Consider the following 22,572-nt stretch of genomic DNA (forward strand, 5'->3'; position numbering starts at 1 on the left):
TTTTTGGGTTTTATTGCCTTTTCATGTTGATTGTAATATTTTAGTACTATAATATTGTAATAATGATTATTTTACAGGAAGTTTATTACCTTTTACAGATTGATCATTTATAACAATTCAGTTCAATTTTGGGTTTTGTTAAAATTTTATCTTACTGTATATCTATGACTCAAATACACTTAAAAGTAAATTTAAAATGTAAAACAGCGCCAAACTTCTCTGCCACTGGAGAAACAATTGAATGCAGTAGGGGTCAGGCGTACAGCGCCCTCAAGCTGCAGTTTTCTGGCTTACAATAGACAGCTCTGACCAATCAGAGGAGACCATAGACTGTGTATAGCTGGACAGAGCATCGTCTCTTAAAAGTGAAGCCACCACAGGTCGGGCGCCCCCTGCTGTTCGGCTGCAGAAAGCTGTGTAACTCCACCCATCCCCATAGGTTTCAATGGCAAAACAGAACAACTTTCAATCACGTTTTTTTCTAATATACTGTAATTCTACCTCCATTATTTAAATGCAGCAGCTAGTGTAACCTCTGCTTATATTGTCAAATTTTTATATCCCCACAGAATTCGGTTTTTAAAACTTTATTCGGCTCTATTCAAAAAAGGTGTGGTTATTGTAAAAGGGCTGCTTATGGGCGGGACCAATAACAGACCGTCAGCTCCGCTCCGCCCCGCTCTGCAGTCTGTGACCGCGAGGCAGCCCTCAGGGGCGGGGTTATTTAAATGAGTAGGCGGTCTCTCCACAGCCTTTCTCCCTCCTCTGGTCTCTACTGCGCAGACTCTGGTCTCTGAATCGCCAAAATGGCGGAAGATTTTGGCTTCATTTTCATTGAATGAATGGGAACGGCGACACAGAGTCCATCTTTATATACAGTCTGTGGAGGAGACAATGTGATCACATGGTTTGTTGGGGCACCAAACAAAACCGAGGAAGAAAACATGATGTTTGCATCAAGTCATATTCTATGAGTTTATGTACATGAATCAGCCTGATTACTATCTATCTATCTATCTATCTATCTATCTATCTATCTATCTATCTATCTATCTATCTATCTATCTATCTATCTATCTATCTATCTATCTATCTAACTATCTATCTATCTATCTATCTATCTATCTATCTATCTATCTAATCTCGTTCACAGTCATGAGGTCAGCACTGCATTGTCTCCTGCTGTTCTCAGGTCAGTGGAGTTCATGATCATGTGTAAAACTCTCTGCTGCTTCATTACTGTACTGCCATGCTGATGAGAGATTTTAACCCCTACAGCTCTGTGGACTCTCTCCTTCTGTGGAACTCGTCAGTTTTATGTGGTGAACGAAGGAAAGACCTGGACTGAAGCTCAGAAATACTGCAGAGAGAAATTCACTGATCTGGCAACCATTCAAAACGAGGAGGAAATGGACACTGTAAAAGCTATTGTTAACTGGAGATATAGCAACTACTGGATAGGACTGAAAATGAACCCTGAAACAAACGGAAAAGTAAGCAGATGTTTTAATTTAAAGGAAAGACTGAATTATATGTTTTTGCTACTTAATTTTTGTGTTTTGTGTTCAGTGCTTGACAAAATGGTGCTTTTTATTTGTAGTTTTACACTGTGTCAATATTTCATAACAAACTGATGAATACACAGTCCTCTTCAAAAGCATTGGAACAGTGAATCAGATCCCTTTATTTCTGCTGTAGACTGAAAAAATTTGGGTTTGATATTAAAAGATGAATATGAGACAAAATATCAACGTTTAAGCTTATATGACTGTAATAGTCATAAATTCCCAGTTTCCAATTGGTAACTTAAATTAACAAAAAAAAAAAATAGAAAGGTGCTTAATACACCTATAATAATCACCACTCTACCAATTTATCCCCAATTTTCACACGGATTGGTTTCTTACAAACAGCAGAGATGTAGTAATGATACAGGACGCTGTCCCACATTACAAATACCTGCTTTCACTTTCACTGAATTACTTTGTATTATGCTCTTTAACAGAGACAGACATATGGTATGACATATTAATAATTGTGTAAATGAATAATTTTTATATTTATATGGACACACAGACACACACACACACCTTACCGTTCTTGTGGTAATTTTGGGCGGCCGGCCACTTCTGGGAAGGTCGCCATTTGTGGACAATGGCTCTCACTGTGGTTTGCTGGATTCCCAAAGCTTTGGAAATGGCCCTTTCCAGGCTGATAGATCTCAATTACCTTCTTTTGTCAATAGCTCCTGACTTTTTGACTCTTTGGATCTGGGCATGATGTGTAGCTTTTACCTGTCAGGCAGGTCTTATTTAAGTGATGTCTTGATTGAGCACAGGTGTGGCAATAATCAGGCTTGGGTGTGGCTAGAGACTGTGTACTCATATATATATATATATATATATATATATATATATATATATATATATATATATATATATATATATATATATACATCTATGAGCATCTCCATACACAGAAGCACATAAACTGGCCCAGGTGTTTAATCAGTTTATTGATCAGGTGTTAATGTGTCTCTAGAGCTGGATCTGGTCAGATGGGAGTGACTCCTCATACAGTGACTGGTACCCCGGAGAGCCAAACAACCATGGGACCAATAACTGTGTGCAGACCATAGGAGCATATGGATACAGATGGAATGATGCAGGGTGTTGGTATCAGGCTTATTCTATTTGCCATGATGGTGAGTAATATGAGAGCAACACACCTGATACTGATCTGAATTCCAGAGAACTTACAGGAAAATACACAGAAATACACCAATTTAAACCACAACTAAACTCTTTGACAAAAAAAAAAATGCATCCCTGATGGCATGCAGTTATACCTGAGGCAGATATGTATACAACACAGTGGATCAACACCAGCAGATGACATGTCTCTCCTCTAAACCATCACTGATCTTCAGTAAATTTTACATTTCATTTAAAGTAAATCAAGGGAGCAGAGTCTGGAGGAAGAGTGGAGAGACACACAGTCCAAACTGCCTGAGGTCTAGTGTGAAGTTTCCACCAATCAGTGATGGTTTAGAGGAGAGACATGTCTGTCATCTGCTGGTGTTGATCCACTGTGTTTTATTATCAAGTCTAGAGTCAGTGCAGTTTTGTTTTCCCACAAAATCTTACAGCACTTCATGCTTCCCTCTGCTACTGACAACTTTTATGGAGATGAGGATTTCATTTTCCAGCAGGATTTGGCACACTGCCCAAAGTACCAATTGATATTATAAAATATTCTAATTTTCTGAGACACTGATTTTTGGGTTTTCATTGGCTGAAAGCCATAATCATCAACAATTAAATAAATAAATGCCTAAAACAGATCACTCTGTGTGTGATAAACTTTTCAATTATGTTTACTATATAGACATGTGACATATGCAGTTATCTAACCTGATTGTCTGACATGATGTTTAACTTTTCTCAGACATCCCTCTGATCCTGATTAAAGAGAAGAAGACGTGGAGAGAAGCTCTGAGATACTGCAGAGAGAATCATGTGGACCTGGTCTCTGTTCACACTGAGGAAATTCAACGCTGGGTGGAGACTGTAGCAGGAAGTGCCTCCACCACTGATAATGTGTGGGTGGGTCTGCGTCACACCTGCTCTCTGAGCTTCTGGTTCTGGGTGAGTGGAAACTCCATCTGCTACCAGAACTGGGCTGCAGGGAACGGGACGGGGGAAGAAGACTGTAGCGTAATTGAAAGATCAGGAGCGGTTCAGTCTGGAAGTAAGAAGTGGATCAGTCTGCCTGAGACCCAGACCCTCAACTTCATCTGCAGCATCATCTAGAGCAATCAAAACTGATTAAATTACACATTCCAGCACTTAATTTAAAGATATTTGGATACATTTCGATTTCACCATATACAGTCAAATGAAAAAGTTTGGCCACCCCTATTAATCTTAATCATTTTTAGTTCTAAATATTTGGGTGTTTGCAACAGCCATTTCAGTTTGATATATCTAATAACTGATGGACACAGTAATATTTCAGGATTGAAATGAGGTTTATTGTACTAACAGAAAATGTGCAATATGCATTAAACCAAAATTTGACCGGTGCAAAAGTATGGGCACCCTTATCATTTTATTGATTTGAATACTCCTAACTACTTTTTACTGACTTACTGAAGCACAAAATTGGTTTGGTAACCTCATTGAGCTTTGAACTTCATAGCCAGGTGTATCCAATCATGAGAAAAGGTATTTAAGGTGGCCAATAGCAAGTTGTTCTCCTATTTGAATCTCCTCTGAAGAGTGGCATCATGGGCTCATCAAAACAACTCTCAAATGATCTAAAAAACAAAGATTGTTCAACATAGTTGTTCAGGGGAAGGATACAAAAAGTTGTCTCAGAGATTTAACCTGTCAGTTTCCACTGTGAGGAACATAGTAAGGAAATGGAAGAGCACAGGGACAGTTCTTGTTAAGCCCAGAAGTGGCAGGCCAAGAAAAATATCAGAAAGGCAGAGAAGAAGAATGGTGAGAACAGTCAAGGACAATCCACAGACCACCTCCAAAGAGCTGCAGCTACAGTGCAAAGTGCGCTGTATTGTTGACCGATGCACAGTGACACCATCTGCAGCAAGATGATGATCATTTCAGTCCTGAAATACTTTACTCTGAACCCCCTAAATAAAATCCAGTGCAGTCATCTGCCTTCAGAAGTAAATTAAATAGTTAATAGTCCTGCAGCTGTGTGTATTTTAGTCTCAGTATAGATACAGCTGTTCTGTGATGACCTTAGTGGTTTATTTGTGAACATTAGTGAAGTTGTGGAGAAGAAGTTTAAAGCAGGGTTAGGTTATACAACTGTACGGACATTGCTGACACTATATATACACCATCACTTCATTTAAACTCATTAATTATATTACAGTTACTTTTATAATGGTTTTCATTCATTTATAATGTATTATAATGTGTTGTTGTACACTCCAAGTAAAGTAAAAGATGTCAATCATACGAATATACTGTATTAATAATGACAGAAATAAAAAAAAAATAACCCAGATGTGTAACATACTGTATGGCAAACACAGTTTATGTTAAATATGTATAACCATGTTTATAATGCCTTATGAATGCATTATAATGTTATGCATATGTTTATAAAGTGTAATAGACATACCATTCATAGAAAAGGTTACAAGTTTTTCTTTAACCACAACTTGCTCTATGTCAAAATAAACAAAATCGCTAATGAAATTACCAATACCTTTTAAATATTGTGCCACTAAATTGCTAACTTCAGTCTTATAAAGTCTTATAAATATGACACACAGTACACAAGTCATTTTCATAAAGTTAGTTAAACAGCAAAAAGCACCAGGGCAGTAGATATAGAGTAGACCGCTGTCTACAGATAACAAATGAGTACATGATAAAAGATTGCACCTGATAAGTGATACTGATGCTAATAATTTCCATATGACACAGTGCAAAGTGTGCTGTCTGGATAATGATCTTTTAAACAAACAGGTTCCAAGCTGGTTCTGCTGTGTTCCTGAAGAGTTTCACTTCTGTAAAAACACCTTCCAGGTTAATACACCTAATATGTAACCCCATATTAGGTTTTTAGTTTAATGCATATTGCACATTTTCTGTTAGTACAATAAACCTCATTCAACCTCATTCAACCTCATCAATCCTAAATATTACTGTGTCCGTCAGTTATTAGATATATCAAACTGAAATGGCTGTTGCAAACACCCAAATATTTAGAACTAAAAATGATTAAGATTAATAGGGGTGCCCAAACTTTTTCATATGACTGTATTTGACACATTCCCAATATTTACACAGGTGTTTATGATTCCTCAGGTGTGTTTAATTTCTTTATTAGTGCAGATATAAGATCAGGAAACTGATAAATGTTCCACATTTTCCACAAAAAACGAAAGTGAAAGAAGCTATTTTGAGACTGGAATCGCTTGAAATAACACTGTAATAACAGTAAGAAGAAAAACACACTGGAAGCCTCATGAATCACAAAAGGACTGGTAGGCAAAGGAAGACCTCAACTGCTAATATTCAGAAAAAACGATAATTATCCAGTAATTGAACAGAAATTGTTATTTGTGTTACACATTATTTCACTCTTATACTCCTACCATAGTCTAGCACACACTTTTCAATGTGCTTAGTTAAAACTTTTACTTAGGACACCATTTAGTCATTTAATTTAGGTGTTTCATTCAGTCCCACTGCAATACTTACAGTGGCTTGCAAAAGTATTCATCCCCTTGAACCTTTCTAAACATTTTGTCCCCTTACAATCACAAACTTAAATGTATTTCATAGAGCTTTTTTAAAGTGACAAACCAACATAAAGTAGCACATCATTGTGAAGTGAAATGAAAATGTTACAAAAACAAAATTAATATAAAAATCTGAAAGGTGTGATGTGCAAAAGTTTTCAGCCCCCTTTACTCTGAACCCCCTAAATAAAATCCAGTGCAGTCATCTGCCTTCAGAAGTAAATTAAATAGTTAATAGTCCTGCAGCTGTGTGTATTTTAGTCTCAGTATAGATACAGCTGTTCTGTGATGACCTTAGTGGTTTATTTGTGAACATTAGTGAAGTTGTGGAGAAGAAGTTTAAAGCAGGGTTAGGTTATACAACTGCACGGACATGGCTGTCCACCCAAACTGACAGATCGCTCAAGGAGAGCACTGGTCAGAGAAACAACCAAGAGGCCCATGGTCACTCTGGAGGAGCTGCAGAAATCCACAGACAAACCCCAAAGCACTTGCAGTTGTAATTGCAGCGAATGGTGCATGGAATGGAATAACTTCACACTTATACAATACTTTGTGGTGGTCAATCACTTAAAGTCTCAATAAAATACATTTACGTTTGTGGTTATAAAGTGAGAAAATGTGGAAAAGTTCAAGGGGTATGATTACTTTTGCAAGTCACTGTAATGTATCCTTCTACTCTTACCATAGCCTGGCAAAATGTCCCTCACAGTGAGAGGTAAACTTTGCAGTATGCCTAGTAGAAACATTTAATCATTTAGTAGAATTGTTTCTTTGCTTAAAAGTTTAAGTTTTTCTTAGTCAGTTTGCTAGATTCTACATCATGTAGACAAAATTAACGGGACACTATTTAGTCATTAAATCGTTTAATTCAGGTGTTTCGTTCAATTCCATTGCCACAGTTGTATATGATGAAGCCCCTAGTCTTGCAATTTGTATTCACAGACAAAACAGTGTGTGGAGCTAAAGAGCTGACTGAACTCTGAACTGAAATTTCTTTCTATCTTCTAGATTTAAAGTGTTTTTTATTGATAATTGAAGAGTTTTGGAACCACAGCAACACAGACACAACGTGTCAGACGATATAAAGTTAGTGCCGAGGAGCACTAACTTTAAGTGTTCAAAATTATTCAACACTTTACACCTGCTGACAGAACTGCAAAGGGGGATCGACTACAAACTAATGACTATAGGTTTAGAATGGGATGCCATAAAATCTTCTGTAGGTGTCCCAATACTTTTGTCTATATGATATATGACTAAAATAAGGATAATAGCATATACCAACATGTAAGACATTACTCAAATTCCTATATATATTATGCTGCACTTCCTGGTGTCTCTGGAAATGATTGGGTCTCCTGGCTAGATTTACGGTGATTACAGTGAGCATATGTTTTAATATATAGGTATAGACTCTAAATCACTTTTACTGTGTTTTTTTAAATCAATAAAGGAATGAATGAGTTAATTTGCAAAAAAAGATAAGTTCTTTTTTCTGTATTTTCTCTTCACTGAGTTTCACACACTTATGGGTTAAGTTAAATTTGCTCTTTCTTTACTTTAAACTAAAAGCTCTTTTACTCTGCCATTTAAAACACTAAATCTATAGTAAATTACTTGAATTTCATTGCTGATATTTTGTCTGGGGTTTGGACTGATATAGACTGTTGCTCTCTAATATCTAATTTACAAATAAACAGCACAGCCTTTAAAATTCAAAGTAGCCTGCCATGATACATCCTGACATGCAAATTCTTTTATTTTTCCCAAATCGTCAGTGTTTTATAATCCAGTCAGGTATTAAGGAGCAGTAAAACTACTCAGCTAAAGTACAGTGTTATACAGGAGTTTCAGTTTTGTTTTCCAGGAGCATTAGCATTAGCCGCTAACTGCGCTAAACACTAGCTCTTACCCTGCGTTCACACTGGAAAGCGACAAAGCGACAGGCGACCATTCATTTCCTATGGCAGGGCGCGATTTGTCGCCGCGACACGCGAGAGGCGACAAGCGACAAAGCGACAGAGCGACAAGCGACACGGAGATGAATTTTTCTCAACTTTATGCAAATGAGTTATGACGCGGTGAAGCGACATTCTAACCCGATTGGCTCCTAGCTTTTCTTTGGACCAATCACAAACAAGGCGGTTCGACGTCCTCAAGCTCCTGCTCTCTGAATTTCTAGTTTCTTTCCCGGTTCTTTCTGTTGAACGGGGTGGACCCACATCAGTCTGTGGGAACGGCTGCGTTTCCAGCGCAGTTAAATCACAGAAACGCACAAGAGTCCAGCAAGTTTGGGAGTTATAGCTGGAGAATAAAGTGGCCAAGTGATTCCTTTTTTGTGCCTTTTTTCTTGTCGGAGGCTGGACCATGATAAACGCGGGCGTTGAGCTTGACACGCCCACAAGCGACAAACGCTGGGCGACACAAGCGACTCGTCGTGTTCCAGTGTGAACGCAGGGTAAGGCTGTCCGGAGGTGAGTATTATCAGCCTGTAGCCTGGTGCTTACCCCGGCTAGCACTGCTGGAGCAGCATTAGCATTACCCGCTAGTGGTTAGCTGCCAATGCCAGTGTTCCAGCTTTAGTGGAAATCTGGAAATGTAAGCTTACTGTAAATAATCAGAGGTGCTTTACTCACCTCAGTTTTCAGTAGAGAAATCTGTGTAAATTAACAGCCAGCGCTCATATAACTTTTCTGATTTTTTTTTTAAGAGTTATCTTTACAGGTCTCGCCACCCAGCAGTGAGACCTGCTAAATTAGAAGGAAAACATTGCATTGCCATAAAATGCACCTTATAATCCAGTGTGCCTTTTGTCTGAAAATAAACCAGAAAATAGATGTTTATTGATAGTTCGCCTTATAGTGCAAAAAATACAATATATTATACTCACCAAACAAGGAGATGGCACATGCTAAAGAATTTTATTTGGCATGGACTCCCACCAGGGTCACTGATGGGAGCAGGAGGGATTCGACATAGCCCATATGGGTTTCACACTGCAAACTGGCCCTAGATTGGACTGACTACAATACCCAGAATGCACCACACAATGACATCACTCCCATTCATGATCACAGTTTGACACTGCACACAGCACTAACCATAAGTCAATCACCTGAATATTGATTTCAACTGTTACACACACTATATATACACCATCACTTCATTTACTCTCTGCCGAGTATTGATGGTTTATCCTCATTTGACATGTTTTCCCATTGCCTGTGTTTTGACCTTATTTTGGTCTTTACCAACCCAGATTTTTGCCTGCCCTCTGATATCGCCTTGCTGTGGCGGGTATGTTTACTCCCTCTTGCTGCTGTTTACCTGTGTTGCTTCACCTTGCTTGTTTTGACTACTCTCTGTGCCCAACCCCAACCCTAACCCTGTTAAGCTGCCTTGACAAAGGTCATTAAATTACTTTTAATCACTCATTAATTATATTACAGTTACTTTTATAATGGTTTTCATTCATTTATAATGTATTATAATGTGTTGTTGTACACTCTAAGTAAAGTGAAAGATATCCATCATAATAATATACTGTATTAATAATGACAGAAATATATATATTTTTAACCCAGATGTGTAACATACTGTATGGCAAACACAGTTTATGTTAAATATGTATAACCATGTTTATAATGCCTTATGAATGCATTATAATGTTATGCATATGTTTATAAAGTGTAATAGACATACCATTCATAGAAAAGGTTACAAATTTTCTTTAACTACAACTTGCTCTATGACAAAATAAACAAAATCACTAATGAAATTACCAATATCTTTTAAATATTGTGCCACTAAATTGCTAACTTCAGTCTTATAAAGTCTTATAAATATGACACACAGTACACAAGTCATTTTCATAAAGTTAATTAAACAGCAAAAAGCACCAGGGCAGTAGATATAGAGTAGACCGCTGTCTACAGATAACGAATGAGTACATGATAAAAGATTGCACCTGATAAGTGATACTGATGCTAATAATTTCCATATGACACAGTGCAAAGTGTGCTGTCTGGATAATGATCTTTTAAACAAACAGGTTCCAAGCTGGTTCTGCTGTGTTCCTGAAGAGTTTCACTTCTGTAAAAACACCTTCCAGGTAAATACACCTAATATGTAACTCCAAATCAGAAAAAAGTCTAATAAAGGAACTACAGTGTTTCTTACAATTTGTTTCCTTTTATTTTACTACAGATAAAACCCGATTTATTTCACAAGAAGTTATATCTAGTCAACTTCAGTTAATTTATTAATACACTCTATATCAATACCTGCATTTCAGGCCTGCAACACATTCCACTGAGGATCCCATGATACCGTGATTAAGGGTTTAGGTGTTATTTTTTTGTAATTGTGTAATTTGTTACTGCAAACATATTTACTAGTATTAGGATGCATTTGGACTGGAATGAAAAAGGGAGGGGCGGGTGAACTCAGAGGATTTAGGCAGGAGTTTGGAGCAGCTTTGCAGGAAAGTGTGTGAAGCTGAAGACCCTCCTTGGAAGAAGAGATACAGTATCTATAGGTGGGCAGATCGATTTAAAATATCGATAGTATTGATACTAACGTTGGTATTGGGTATTGATCAATACTTGTGTAATGAGATAGATTCTTCTTCTTCTTAAGTTTCAGTATCTCTTCGGTACAAATCCACTCACTCACACTGCTCCTCTCTGACTTCCCTCACGCTCAATTAGCCCCTCCACTTTTCAGTATAATTGGTCATCACAGTATTTTAGCAGACTCAATTATTTATTTCACGGGAACTTAAAAATAGATATGCTACCTACAAAAAACATATAGCTATGCCTTAAACCTGAAAAATGAATATGGCTGAATAAATATTTTATGGTAACTGTCAAAGGAACGTTAGGAAAAAAAAAATATTGTAAGCTTGTAATTGCAAATGCAGATTACCACCCCAAAAGGGAAATTTAAATTTAAAGTGTAAAGAGTTACCTAACATCGGGTGCTGAGTAGGGGTGTGACAAGACACTAATATCACGAGACGAGACACGATACTGGGTTCACGAGACAAGACGAGATTTAAAAATAAAATTTTAAAGAAAACGTCAAAAATGAAAAATTGAAAATTAGAGTTTTATTTGACAAAACCATATAATGCGAAATTCACAGACTGGTTTCTCTCACACATTGATTCTATAAGAAATAGAAATAAGAATAAAAATAAAACTTTTCCAGGTCTTATATGGTGCAAACAATAAGTGCAAACCACAACCAGTCATATTAAGACTATGGTTTGTGTTTTTTATCCTAAATCTCTTGTAATTTAACTATGCATAAGCATAACCAGTCATATTAAGATTATGCTTGAAGTGCAAACAGAGACAGAACATGTTTTTAAATACAGTACAGAGCTAAGGAATTAGTACAGCTGCCTATGAAACAGTTACGTGTAGGATTTACTTACAGTATTTATATATGGTTTGTGTCTTGTTGGTCACTCTGTTACCGTTTATTGTTTCCACTGGAGCCAAAATGCAGCCAGACATACAACTTAAACGTAGCAGAAGCATCTTCTATATCAGGGGTATTTAATTAGAATTCAGTATGGTCCAGTTAGAGAAGGTCCGGACCGATTGTTAACTTGTGTTATGATTAGGCACGCCCAGCGCGCTCGGTGTGACTTTAGTTTTTGCCCATTCTCGTTTTTCCGCCCGTTTTCGGGCTCCCTATCTCCTTATAAAGGCGTTTTTTACGGCCGCGTCCCAATTCAACAGCCAGAGCAGCGGGACCGCGACCCTGACAACACGGGTTTGATCCCACGTGCCACGAGATCACGTCACACCCCTAGTGCTGAGTGCTGCCACTATGAGCAGGAGGTCGCCAGTTCGAACCCCCGCTCATGCAGCTTTGTTGGCCATTATGCTGCCGGCGCTCAGAGGGAGCACATTGGCCCTGCTCCGGGTGGGTAGATGGCGCTCTCTCCCCACATCACTCCTAGGGTTATGAACGCAGCACAGGGCGTCTGTGAGCTGATATATCAGAACCGAGTCGCTGCGCTTTCCTCCGAGTGTGCTGTGATGCTGCTCGGCAATACTGCATCAGCAGCAGCTCGAAAAGAAGCGGTGGCTGACTTCAAATGTATCGGAGGAAGCATGTGTTAGTCTTCACCCTCCTGGTGTGTTGGGGCATCACTAGTGATAGGGGGAGTCCTAGTTAGTGGGTTGGGTGTATTGGCTGTGATAAATTGTGGAAAAAATGGAAAAAAAAATGAAGAAAAACCTAATATAAGCATATTTATTTGCCTAAAAACTTTGTCCCGTGTTTTATTATCATCACAAACATTATGAACTCTACTGAAGCTACATAAAGTTTGGAGGTGTGTAATGATGAACTAATCTGAAGCTACATGAAGTTTGGGGGTGTGTAGTGATGATGAACTCTGAAGCTACATGAAGTTTGGAGGTGTGTAGTGATGAACTCTGCTGAAGCTACATGAAGTTTGGAGGTGTGTAGTGATGAACTCTGCTGAAGCTATATGAAGTTTGGAGGTGTGTAGTGATGAACTCTGAAGCTACATGAAGTTTGGAGGTGTGTAGTGATGAACTTTGAAGCTACATGAAGTTTGGAGGTGTGTAGTGATGAACTTTGAAGCTACATGATGTTTGGAGGTGTGTAGTGATGAACTCTGAAGCTACTTGAAGTTTGGAGGTGTGTAGTGATGAACTCTGAAGCTACTTGAAGTTTGGAGGTGTGTAGTGATGAACTCTGCTGAAGCTACATGAAGTTTGGAGGTGTGTAGTGATGAACTTTGAAGCTACATGATGTTTGGAGGTGTGTAGTGATGAACTCTGAAGCTACGTGAAGTTTGGAGGTGTGTAGTGATGAACTCTGAAGCTACTTGAAGTTTGGAGGTGTGTAGTGATGAACTCTGCTGAAGCTACATGAAGTTTGGAGGTGTGTAGTGATGAACTTTGAAGCTACATGATGTTTGGAGGTGTGTAGTGATGAACTCTGAAGCTACGTGAAGTTTGGAGGTGTGTAGTGATGAACTCTGAAGCTACATGAAGTTTGGAGGTGTGTAGTGATGAACTTTGAAGCTACATGATGTTTGGAGGTGTGTAGTGATGAACTCTGAAGCTACGTGAAGTTTGGAGGTGTGTAGTGATGAACTCTGAAGCTACTTGAAGTTTGGAGGTGTGTAGTGATGAACTCTGCTGAAGCTACATGAAGTTTGGAGGTGTGTAGTGATGAACTTTGAAGCTACATGATGTTTGGAGGTGTGTAGTGATGAACTCTGAAGCTACGTGAAGTTTGGAGGTGTGTAGTGATGAACTCTGAAGCTACTTGAAGTTTGGAGGTGTGTAGTGATGAACTCTGCTGAAGCTACATGAAGTTTGGAGGTGTGTAGTGATGAACTTTGAAGCTACATGATGTTTGGAGGTGTGTAGTGATGAACTCTGAAGCTACGTGAAGTTTGGAGGTGTGTAGTGATGAACTCTGAAGCTACATGAAGTTTGGAGGTGTGTAGTGATGAACTTTGAAGCTACATGATGTTTGGAGGTGTGTAGTGATGAACTCTGAAGCTACGTGAAGTTTGGAGGTGTGTAGTGATGAACTCTGAAGCTACTTGAAGTTTGGAGGTGTGTAGTGATGAACTCTGCTGAAGCTACATGAAGTTTGGAGGTGTGTAGTGATGAACTTTGAAGCTACATGATGTTTGGAGGTGTGTAGTGATGAACTCTGAAGCTACATGAAGTTTGGAGGTGTGTAGTGTTGATGAACTCTGAAGCTACATGAAGTTTGGAGGTGTGTAGTGATGAACTTTGAAGCTACATGAAGTTTGGAGGTGTGTAGTGATGAACTTTGAAGCTACATGAAGTTTGGAGGTGTGTAGTGATGAACTTTGAAGCTACATGAAGTTTGGAGGTGTGTAGTGATGAACCCTTCATCCATTGTTCTATCAACAAATGTTTTATTTATTAAAATAATGGTGATTGGGGCTCAATGTGCCTCTTGTTTCACGCCCACACTGCCCGTGTGTTTGTTTTTGTTAATTTATTTGCATGGTGTTCTCTGCAACATCATGTAAATGATCAAAATAGATGAGAAAAACAGATAAGGACACAAAGCTGCAGTGTTAGTTTCCTCATTAAAAATCCAGAACAAGCACGGCAGAGGACACGTCTCGACTCATCTCCATCAGGAACCGGTAAGTAAACTATTTTAAACATTATTTTAAGCTGAAATACTGTACTTAAAGCGTTTGAGAAAATTAAGGCTGTTTATTTTCACTTCAGAATAAGTACAGCTCTGGAAAATAAGAAACTACTTAAAAATGACGAGTTTCTTTCATTTTACCAAATGAAAAACCTCTGCAAACTGAACTGCTTGAATTTTTGCACCAGGAGTAAAGGCATAGTTATCCAAAGTTATCCAAAAGCAGTGTGGAAGACTGGTGGAGGAGAACATGATGCCAAGATGGCTGAAAACTGTGATTAAAACACAATATTGATTTCTGAACTATTAAAACTTTATGAATATTGTATTATTTGAGGTCTGAAAGCTCTGCATCGTTTTTGTTTTTTCAGCTATTTCTCATTTTCTGCAAATAAATGCTCTAAATTACAATATTTATATTTGGAATTTGGGATGAATGTTAACTATAGTTTATGGAATAAAACTCAAAAATAAAGTAGAAATAGCAAAAACAGAGAAACTGATTCAGAAACTGAAGTGGTCTCTTAATTTTTTTCCGAGCTGTACAGTATATGCTTCTCGTATTTAAATATTGTGTTTTATTACATTCTGCTAAAGCCTGCCCTCAGGATCATGCTGAACTAGTTAGACCAGTGGAGATGTTGGGTGTTAGGATGTCTTTGTTGGTCGAGTGTGGGTTTAGCGGCTGTGTGCCTCTAAAGGGAAACCATTAAGGACCAGTCAGAACGAAACTGAAAGATCTAGTCATTGGTTTTGAGGAAGATGGGCTGTGGCTGCGGTGCAGTTGTTGAAGAATATATAGAATATATAGATTGCTATATGCAATAAATAGTTTTGCATATATCATTGTGTTCTTTATGATTTGGTCTCTCTGCCTTTGTTAACCCTTGTGTGGTGTTCATATTTTTGTTACTCGTTTACTTTGTTACTTGTATGTAATTCAGCAAAATTAAGCAATTTTACATTAAAATGCTTTACACATGCTTGCTTCACCTAAATTGCAAGCGATATAAACAGCTTACATGGTTAATATTTGCCCTTTACCATTCTTATGTTACATTTCTTTTAAAAAGTGCTACTCTTTTTTTATTAGTTTTTTAATAAAATGTAAAAGAAAATGAATTAAACTCAAGATATGAGTAGAAAATTTGTTTAGTTTCAAATTTACAAATGAAGCAATGTTTATTAGCCCTTGGCCAAACATACTGTATGTAATATAAATGTGTGTGTTTGTGTGTGTGTGTGTGTGGTGAGGGGGGTGGGGGGTGGGGGGGGGGGTGTACAGTGTGTGTTTATCGAAAATGTGTTTTGATATATGTTTCTCACAAAAAATGAGCCAATGCCAATGAGTTTGAGTTAGAAAAAATATTTTTTTAGTATCATTTGATGAAAAATGAAAACGGGTCCCACAGACCCGAACACCACACAAGGGTTAAGCCTGAGGAGACAGCAACACTGGTACATTTTTATTTGTAAAGCTCTGTTGGGTAAACTCCTATTCTATTTGTGTCATTTTCTTTCTCTCACGTCTTAAGAGTTTCTATGATTCTTGCTCTTACAGAATTCTGCTCTACCAATTACCAATTAATTAAGATTAGTTTAGAACTGGAAAGAAAAGCTTTCTCCTATTCTGCATCATGGTCCTTATAATAACCTTCAACACAAATTACAGCTTAATGAATTTAATTGGCTTCCTTGAATAAGTGTAAAACTTTGGTGTAAAAAACAATTTGTGAGCCCTGTAAATTTTGCTCATTAAAATTAGAAGATTCTACTTAAAATTATCATTTTTTGAACTTAATTTAAACAGCAAGTACAGCCCAATATTGTGTGTGTTTATTTTGTTTAGAATTTTGTAGAAACATTGCAACTTGAAACTTTGAAACTTGAGCCCAGTAATCTTTGCTTATTATAATGAGAAGATGGTACCTAAATTTATACCCTTTAAACTTTGCTTTATTAAAAATATTGTGTGGGTTTATTTTATATATATATTTTAAATAATTTTTATCTCAAGGGACATTCTATACGGAGCCCGGGAGGGGCCGTGGATAAAAAAAAATCGAGTGAACGATATAGCAGTTAGTGCTCACGTTTTCTTTAATTCGAATAAAAGATTTCTGTAATTCGCGCGAACGTTTTTATGCGCACTAATAAGCTCAGAGGGAAAGGATAATTTTTTTCTCTTGATCTGTTACAGGGGTGTGGTGAAGATAATCAGTTATCTACATTTATAAACTGCTGATATTAATGCACTAGTGTTACAGTTAGATGTACAGTACAGTGTGCAGATTGTGCTGTGGTGGCGGAGTCTCCACAGCGCGTGGGGGAGAGTTGACCGCGGCATCAGTTCCCCCGCCGCGAGACACCTGCCGCGCGCGCAGTCCTCCTTCGCGGAGCTTATTTACCAACAATATAGACAAATAAAGTCCATTCCAGTCATGAATAAAGGAAACAAATATTTTACTAATGCAGGATAAATGTGTGTTATTAAAACCAGATCAAAACAAAGTTATAATGCAATGTGGAACTGTTTATTAATTTCTCAATAACATTCAGCCAGCCTCCAAGGAAATGCACATCTTCTTAAATCTAGTCATCATTATTACTTTTATGATATATTTAATCTATATTTGAATAATTTGTATAAAAATAATTTAGAAAATATACCTTCAACAAGTTTATAATTATTATATATTTTTTTATTTGAAGCTTGTAGTATGTTTCTGGGCAGGACACTGCGATTTGACAATATGCAGATATTCAGGACATTTTATCAGACATAGAAACAGAATAATTTTAGGAAACATATTGGAATAAATGATCAAATTGATCCAAATGATTATATGAAATGCCCATTTACTAAATATCGTAAAACATTGTATTTATAGTATTTTAGACCAGCTATTTAGATTTTATATAGTGTTAAATATTTAAAGCAGCTCTTTTATGAGCCAGACAACTGTCACACATTGCATTAATTTTGTATTATCTTTATTTCCTTTTACAGTGTACATTTGGACCTAATTCTTATAGCTGTATATTTATAAAATTATACTTATTTATGTTATATTGTTGTTGAAAATAAGAAATAAAAAAACAGTTTCACATTGCATCATAACTTTGTTTTGATCTGGTTTTAATTACACACATTTATCCTGCATCAGTAAAATGACAGGAATTGACTGCATTTGTCTATATTTTGTAACCGATGCCGCGGTCAACTCTCAACCCCGCTCTGTGGAGACTGCACAACCACAGCACAATCTGCACACTGTACTGTACATCTAACTGTAACACTAGTGCATTAATAATCAGCAGGTTATAAATGTAGATAACTGATTATCTTCACCGCACCCTGTAACAGATCAAAAGAGAAAAATTATCCTTTCCCTCTGAGCTTATTAGTGAGCATAAAAACGTTCGTTCGAATTACAGAAATCATTAACTTGAATTAAAGAAATGGTTCACTCGAATTACAGAAATCGTTCACTCGAATTACAGAAATCGTGAGCATGAATTAAAGAACTCGTTAACTTGAATTAAAGAAATCGTTCACTCGAATTACAGAAATCGTGAGCACGAACGAATTAAAGAAATTGTGAGTACGAATTAAAGAAATCGTTAACTTGAATTAAAGAAATCGTTCACTCGAATTACAGAAATCGTGAGCACGAATTAAAGAAATCGTTAACTTGAATTACAGAAATCGTTCACTCGAATTACAGAAACCGTGAGCACGAATTACAGAAATCCCGGGCTCATACTTCTACTTCAATAAAGTAAAAAAAAAAAGAAGGCTATTTTTTCCATGTGTTGATATATTGTTGTAGAAACTTATGTGTCTGATTATGCTGTAATTGCTAGTCCTTCAGATGTTTCAGATTACATATACATGACTGACCAGAGACACAAGATCACGAATTACACAATTTTTCATTGTGGGAAATCGCCAACTCACCTCACAGCTCTCCAAAACATGTTTATCACAAGAACACATCAGAACTAAACACACATGAGAACTAGCGATACCATGCCAGTGCATCTCTAGAGAGGGGAATACGCACTTGAAGTGAGCCCCAAATGAAACAACTGAGTAAAATCAGAGTTTATAAATCTTTTTCTCATTTTTATACTGAAATGTTGGCTTATGTCTTCAACACAGAAAAATATCAAATGTTTCAGAACTCTCTCTCTCTCTCTCTCTCTCTCTCTCTCTCTCCACAGTCATGAGGTCAGCACTGCATTGTCTCCTGCTGTTCTCAGGTCAGTGGAGTTCATGATCATGTGTAAAACTCTCTGCTGCTTCATTACTGTACTGCCATGCTGATGAGAGATTTTAACCCCTACAGCTCTGTGGACTCTCTCCTTCTGTGGAACTCATCAGTTTCATGTGGAGAACTACAAATTGAACTGGACTGAAGCTCAGAAATACTGCAGAGAGAAATACACTGATCTGGCAACCATTGAGAACCAGGAGGAAATGACTGCTGTAAAAGCTGTTGTAAACATGGCAACTGGCACATTCTGGATTGGAATGAGACAGGACCCTAAACAGAAGAACACAAGAGTAAGCATGTGAACATTTAATACATATCTAATTGTTTTTTTATTGTAGATAATGTTGAGTAAATGAAATTCCAAAAATGGGACCCTATTTAAAATGTAAATAAAAATGTATTATTAAATGTATTCACAGTAGAATATAGATCACAGATCAGAATCAGTGTCAAACAGGTCACTGATCAGTGTATTAATGTGTCTCTAGAGCTGGATCTGGTCAGATGGGAGTAACTCCTCATACAGTAACTGGAAACATGGACAGCCTGACAATGGTGCGGGTGGTGATAACTGTGTGCATTTATGGAATGAACATGATTACGAATGGACTGATGCAGGCTGCGATTGCCGAATTCCATTTGTCTGCTATAAAGGTGAGTAATATGGGATTATAAATCCAGTATATCTGATAGATCTCAAATTTATCACCTTTTTAATATTTGTGTTTGGAGCAGTTACCCTGCTCAGTATAAGCAGTAATGAAATGAAGAGGTAAACACATCATTAAAAGATCTTCAGAGCATGAGTTTGATTGTTACATCTTCAAACCCAACTTTTTACAGAGATCCCGATGATCCTGATTAAAGAGAAGAAGACGTGGAAAGAAGCTCTGAGATACTGCAGAGAGAATCATGAGGACCTGGTCTCAGTCGAAACAAAGCAACTTCAGGACTGGGTGGAGTTTGTTATTAAACCTGCCTCCACTGATAATGTGTGGGTGGGTCTGCGTCACACCTGCACTCTGAGCTTCTGGTTCTGGGTGAGTGGAGAGTCCGTCTGCTACCAGAACTGGGCTCCAGGGAACGGGACGGGAGTGGAGGACTGCAGTAATGGAGAAAGATCAGGAGCGGTTCAGTCTGGAAGTGGGAAGTGGGTCAGTCTTCCACAAACCCAGACCCTCAACTTCATCTGCAGCACCGTCTAGAGCAGGTCTGCAGTTTAAATATTAGTCAACAGCTATAGTAGCCTGGGTACCACTTTAAAATAAGACTACCTTCATAAAGGGTTTAATTAATAATCAGTTATAACACATACGTAGAAATGTATGTAGACCTGTTGTTTGCCAAATAGTGAACGCACAGCCACATAACTGATCATTAATTATTTTTAAGGCATTTACAACCTAATTAGTAACCATTAATAAACTAATTGCAAACCATTTATAAACCCTTTATAAAGGTAGTCTTATTTTAAAGTGGTACCGTAGCCTGTATAGTGAGAGTCCATGCGAGAAGATTCTATCCTTCAAACCTTTAAAAAGGTCTCATTCCATCATTTTTTTCTTTAATTTTAAAATGTCTAGTTATGGACACTAGTATGAATGAATGTCATGTGAGAGGTTTTTTGTGGGAAAAAAACCCAGGTGTTTCTCTTTAGCCCTGCTTTAGATCAGTGAATCACTGGTCTTCAAAGAAAGACAGGATTTGGCTCTTGCTCATGAATATTCATACATGCAAACATATCGCCTCTGATTGGCTAACAGCACTGCAGTAGAGAACGCCTACCTGCCTTCCCTCCCACAGTCAATTTTACTGCTCTAAAACTCTTACAGTCTAGAGAGACTGTGTCTATAGTGAATGTGAATAGCCTAAAACTTTTTAATCTTTAAACTTTTATTAATCTTAAGATTTCTTCTCTTGACTTCTTGCACATTAATTGCTTAGCTGGTGTGATTAATCATATACATTTGTGATTGATAGACAGTAGATTACTGTTTGTTTGCTGTAATTACTCAAAACTGGTGTAAAATCTTAACACTTAATATTATTCTATTGTTCTGCATATTAAATCATCTTAATGTCTCATTTATCTAAAGTATTTCCCCTTGATAATAATGTATCATAATGTGATATATTACCAAAAGTATTCCTGCATGTGATATAATCTGAAGCTACATGAAGTTTGGAGGTGTGTAGTGATGAACTCTGAAGCTACATGAAGTTTGGAGGTGTGTAGTGATGAACTTTGAAGCTACATGAAGTTTGAAGGTGTGTAGTGATGAACTCTGAAGCTACTTGAAGTTTGGAGGTGTGTAGTGATGAACTCTGAAGCTACTTGAAGTTTGGAGGTGTGTAGTGATGAACTCTGAAGCTACTTGAAGTTTGGAGGTGTGTAGTGATGAACTCTGAAGCTACATGAAGTTTGGAGGTGTGTAGTGATGAACTCTGAAGCTACATGAAGTTTGGAGGTGTGTAGTGATGAACTCTGATGCTACATGAAGTTTGGAGGTGTGTAGTGATGAACTCTGAAGCTACATGAAGTTTGAAGGTGTGTAGTGATGAACTCTGAAGCTACATGAAGTTTGGAGGTGTGTAGTGATGATGAACTCTGAAGCTACATGAAGTTTGGAGGTGTGTAGTGATTGGTGTAGTGACTGCAGAAAGTTGGTGAACTCGGTGCACTATGCTCCTCAGCATCCGCTGACCCCGCTCTGTTATTTTACACTGATAGAGCACAGAGTCGCTGTTGTTCTCAGTCTCTTCCACTGAGTTATAATATCACTGACAGTTGGCTGTGGAATATTTAGTAGTGAGTAGTGAAATTTCACCACTGGACTTGTTGTTGCACAGGAGCTGCATCCAATCACTGTACCACAGTGCTGGAGTTCACTGAGCTCCTGAGAGAGACCCATTCTTTTACTAATATAGAAACAGTCTGCAGTCAGCCTAGCTGCTTTGCATGGTGAGATTTCAGATAACACATCTGATCCATCATCTGTCCAAAGATTAAAAGTGTCCCCTGCTGGAGCTTTATTGTATTGCTGTACTTAAGTGACTGAAGTGACTATTAAGATTTAATTTACCATCCTAATTCAGTTGGTTAATGCATCTAGAGTTGCCAATCATCAGTTAAAAATATGGATGCATTAAAAATTAAGTCTGTTGGTTGCTAATCCTAATATCATCCCTACAGTAAAACATGTTGGTGGTAGTATCATGCTATATGGGTACTTCTCAGCATCAGGGACAAGCAGACTGAGAACAATCAAGGAATGACGGATTACAGACAAATCCCTGAAGAAAATCTTCTCAGAGTGACTGGAGGGACGCTTCACCTCAAAAATGACCCAGATGAGTTTTAATTTTCTATATCTTTGCAATAAATTAATTTAATCATTCAATATTTAATGTATTCCTCAATTAATTTGTTTTTTTTTTATTATAGTACATCCTTATTTTATTTTATCATTGTTAATTTTTTGAATAAGTGGTACAAAAAGGGCTCATTTTTAAAAGTAGGTAACGTAAAAATAAAAAAATGATGCATGATGATCAAACCTAGTTCTGTCACATCCTGGTCTCGTCTCGTGTCTGTGTGTCTTCCCCACGTGACCTGTGCTCCCCTGTGTCTCAGTACTTTTCCACCTGTGTCTCATTTGTAGCTCCGCCCCTTCCCCAGGTGTTTCCAATTCTAGTGTGTTTGTGTTACTATAAATAGCCCTCCTCTGCCACCTTGTCCTCCGTCGGTCTTTGCACCCTCCCCTGTTGTTTTGTGTTTCTGTGCTTCGTAGTTTCTCCGTTTTTCATAGC

General features: G+C 37.6%; 2 protein-coding genes and 1 long non-coding RNA gene across 3 annotated transcripts; all 3 read left to right on the forward strand.

Annotated features, from left to right (window-relative positions):
* Positions 1–204: 204 nt before the first annotated feature.
* On the forward strand, positions 205–2,815 carry LOC103024815 (uncharacterized). The gene is made up of 3 exons (XR_007440543.1): positions 205–1,192; positions 1,279–1,493; positions 2,542–2,815. It is a non-coding gene; the product is annotated as an uncharacterized LOC103024815 (long non-coding RNA).
* A 21-nt stretch (positions 2,816–2,836) lies between these two features.
* On the forward strand, positions 2,837–3,812 carry LOC125780498 (snaclec agglucetin subunit beta-1-like). The gene is made up of 2 exons (XM_049482769.1): positions 2,837–2,861; positions 3,448–3,812. The coding sequence occupies exons 1-2, from the start codon at positions 2,837–2,839 to the stop codon at positions 3,810–3,812; spliced, it is 390 nt and encodes a 129-aa protein (XP_049338726.1).
* A 15,438-nt stretch (positions 3,813–19,250) lies between these two features.
* On the forward strand, positions 19,251–22,191 carry LOC107197396 (lithostathine-1-alpha-like). The gene is made up of 3 exons (XM_049482894.1): positions 19,251–19,416; positions 19,606–19,972; positions 21,956–22,191. The coding sequence occupies exon 2, from the start codon at positions 19,614–19,616 to the stop codon at positions 19,965–19,967; it is 354 nt and encodes a 117-aa protein (XP_049338851.1). The 5' UTR covers positions 19,251–19,416; positions 19,606–19,613; the 3' UTR covers positions 19,968–19,972; positions 21,956–22,191.
* The last annotated feature ends 381 nt before the right edge of the window (positions 22,192–22,572 follow it).

Source organism: Astyanax mexicanus, chromosome 8, assembly GCF_023375975.1.
Source record: "Astyanax mexicanus isolate ESR-SI-001 chromosome 8, AstMex3_surface, whole genome shotgun sequence".
NCBI lineage: Eukaryota > Metazoa > Chordata > Actinopteri > Characiformes > Acestrorhamphidae > Astyanax > Astyanax mexicanus.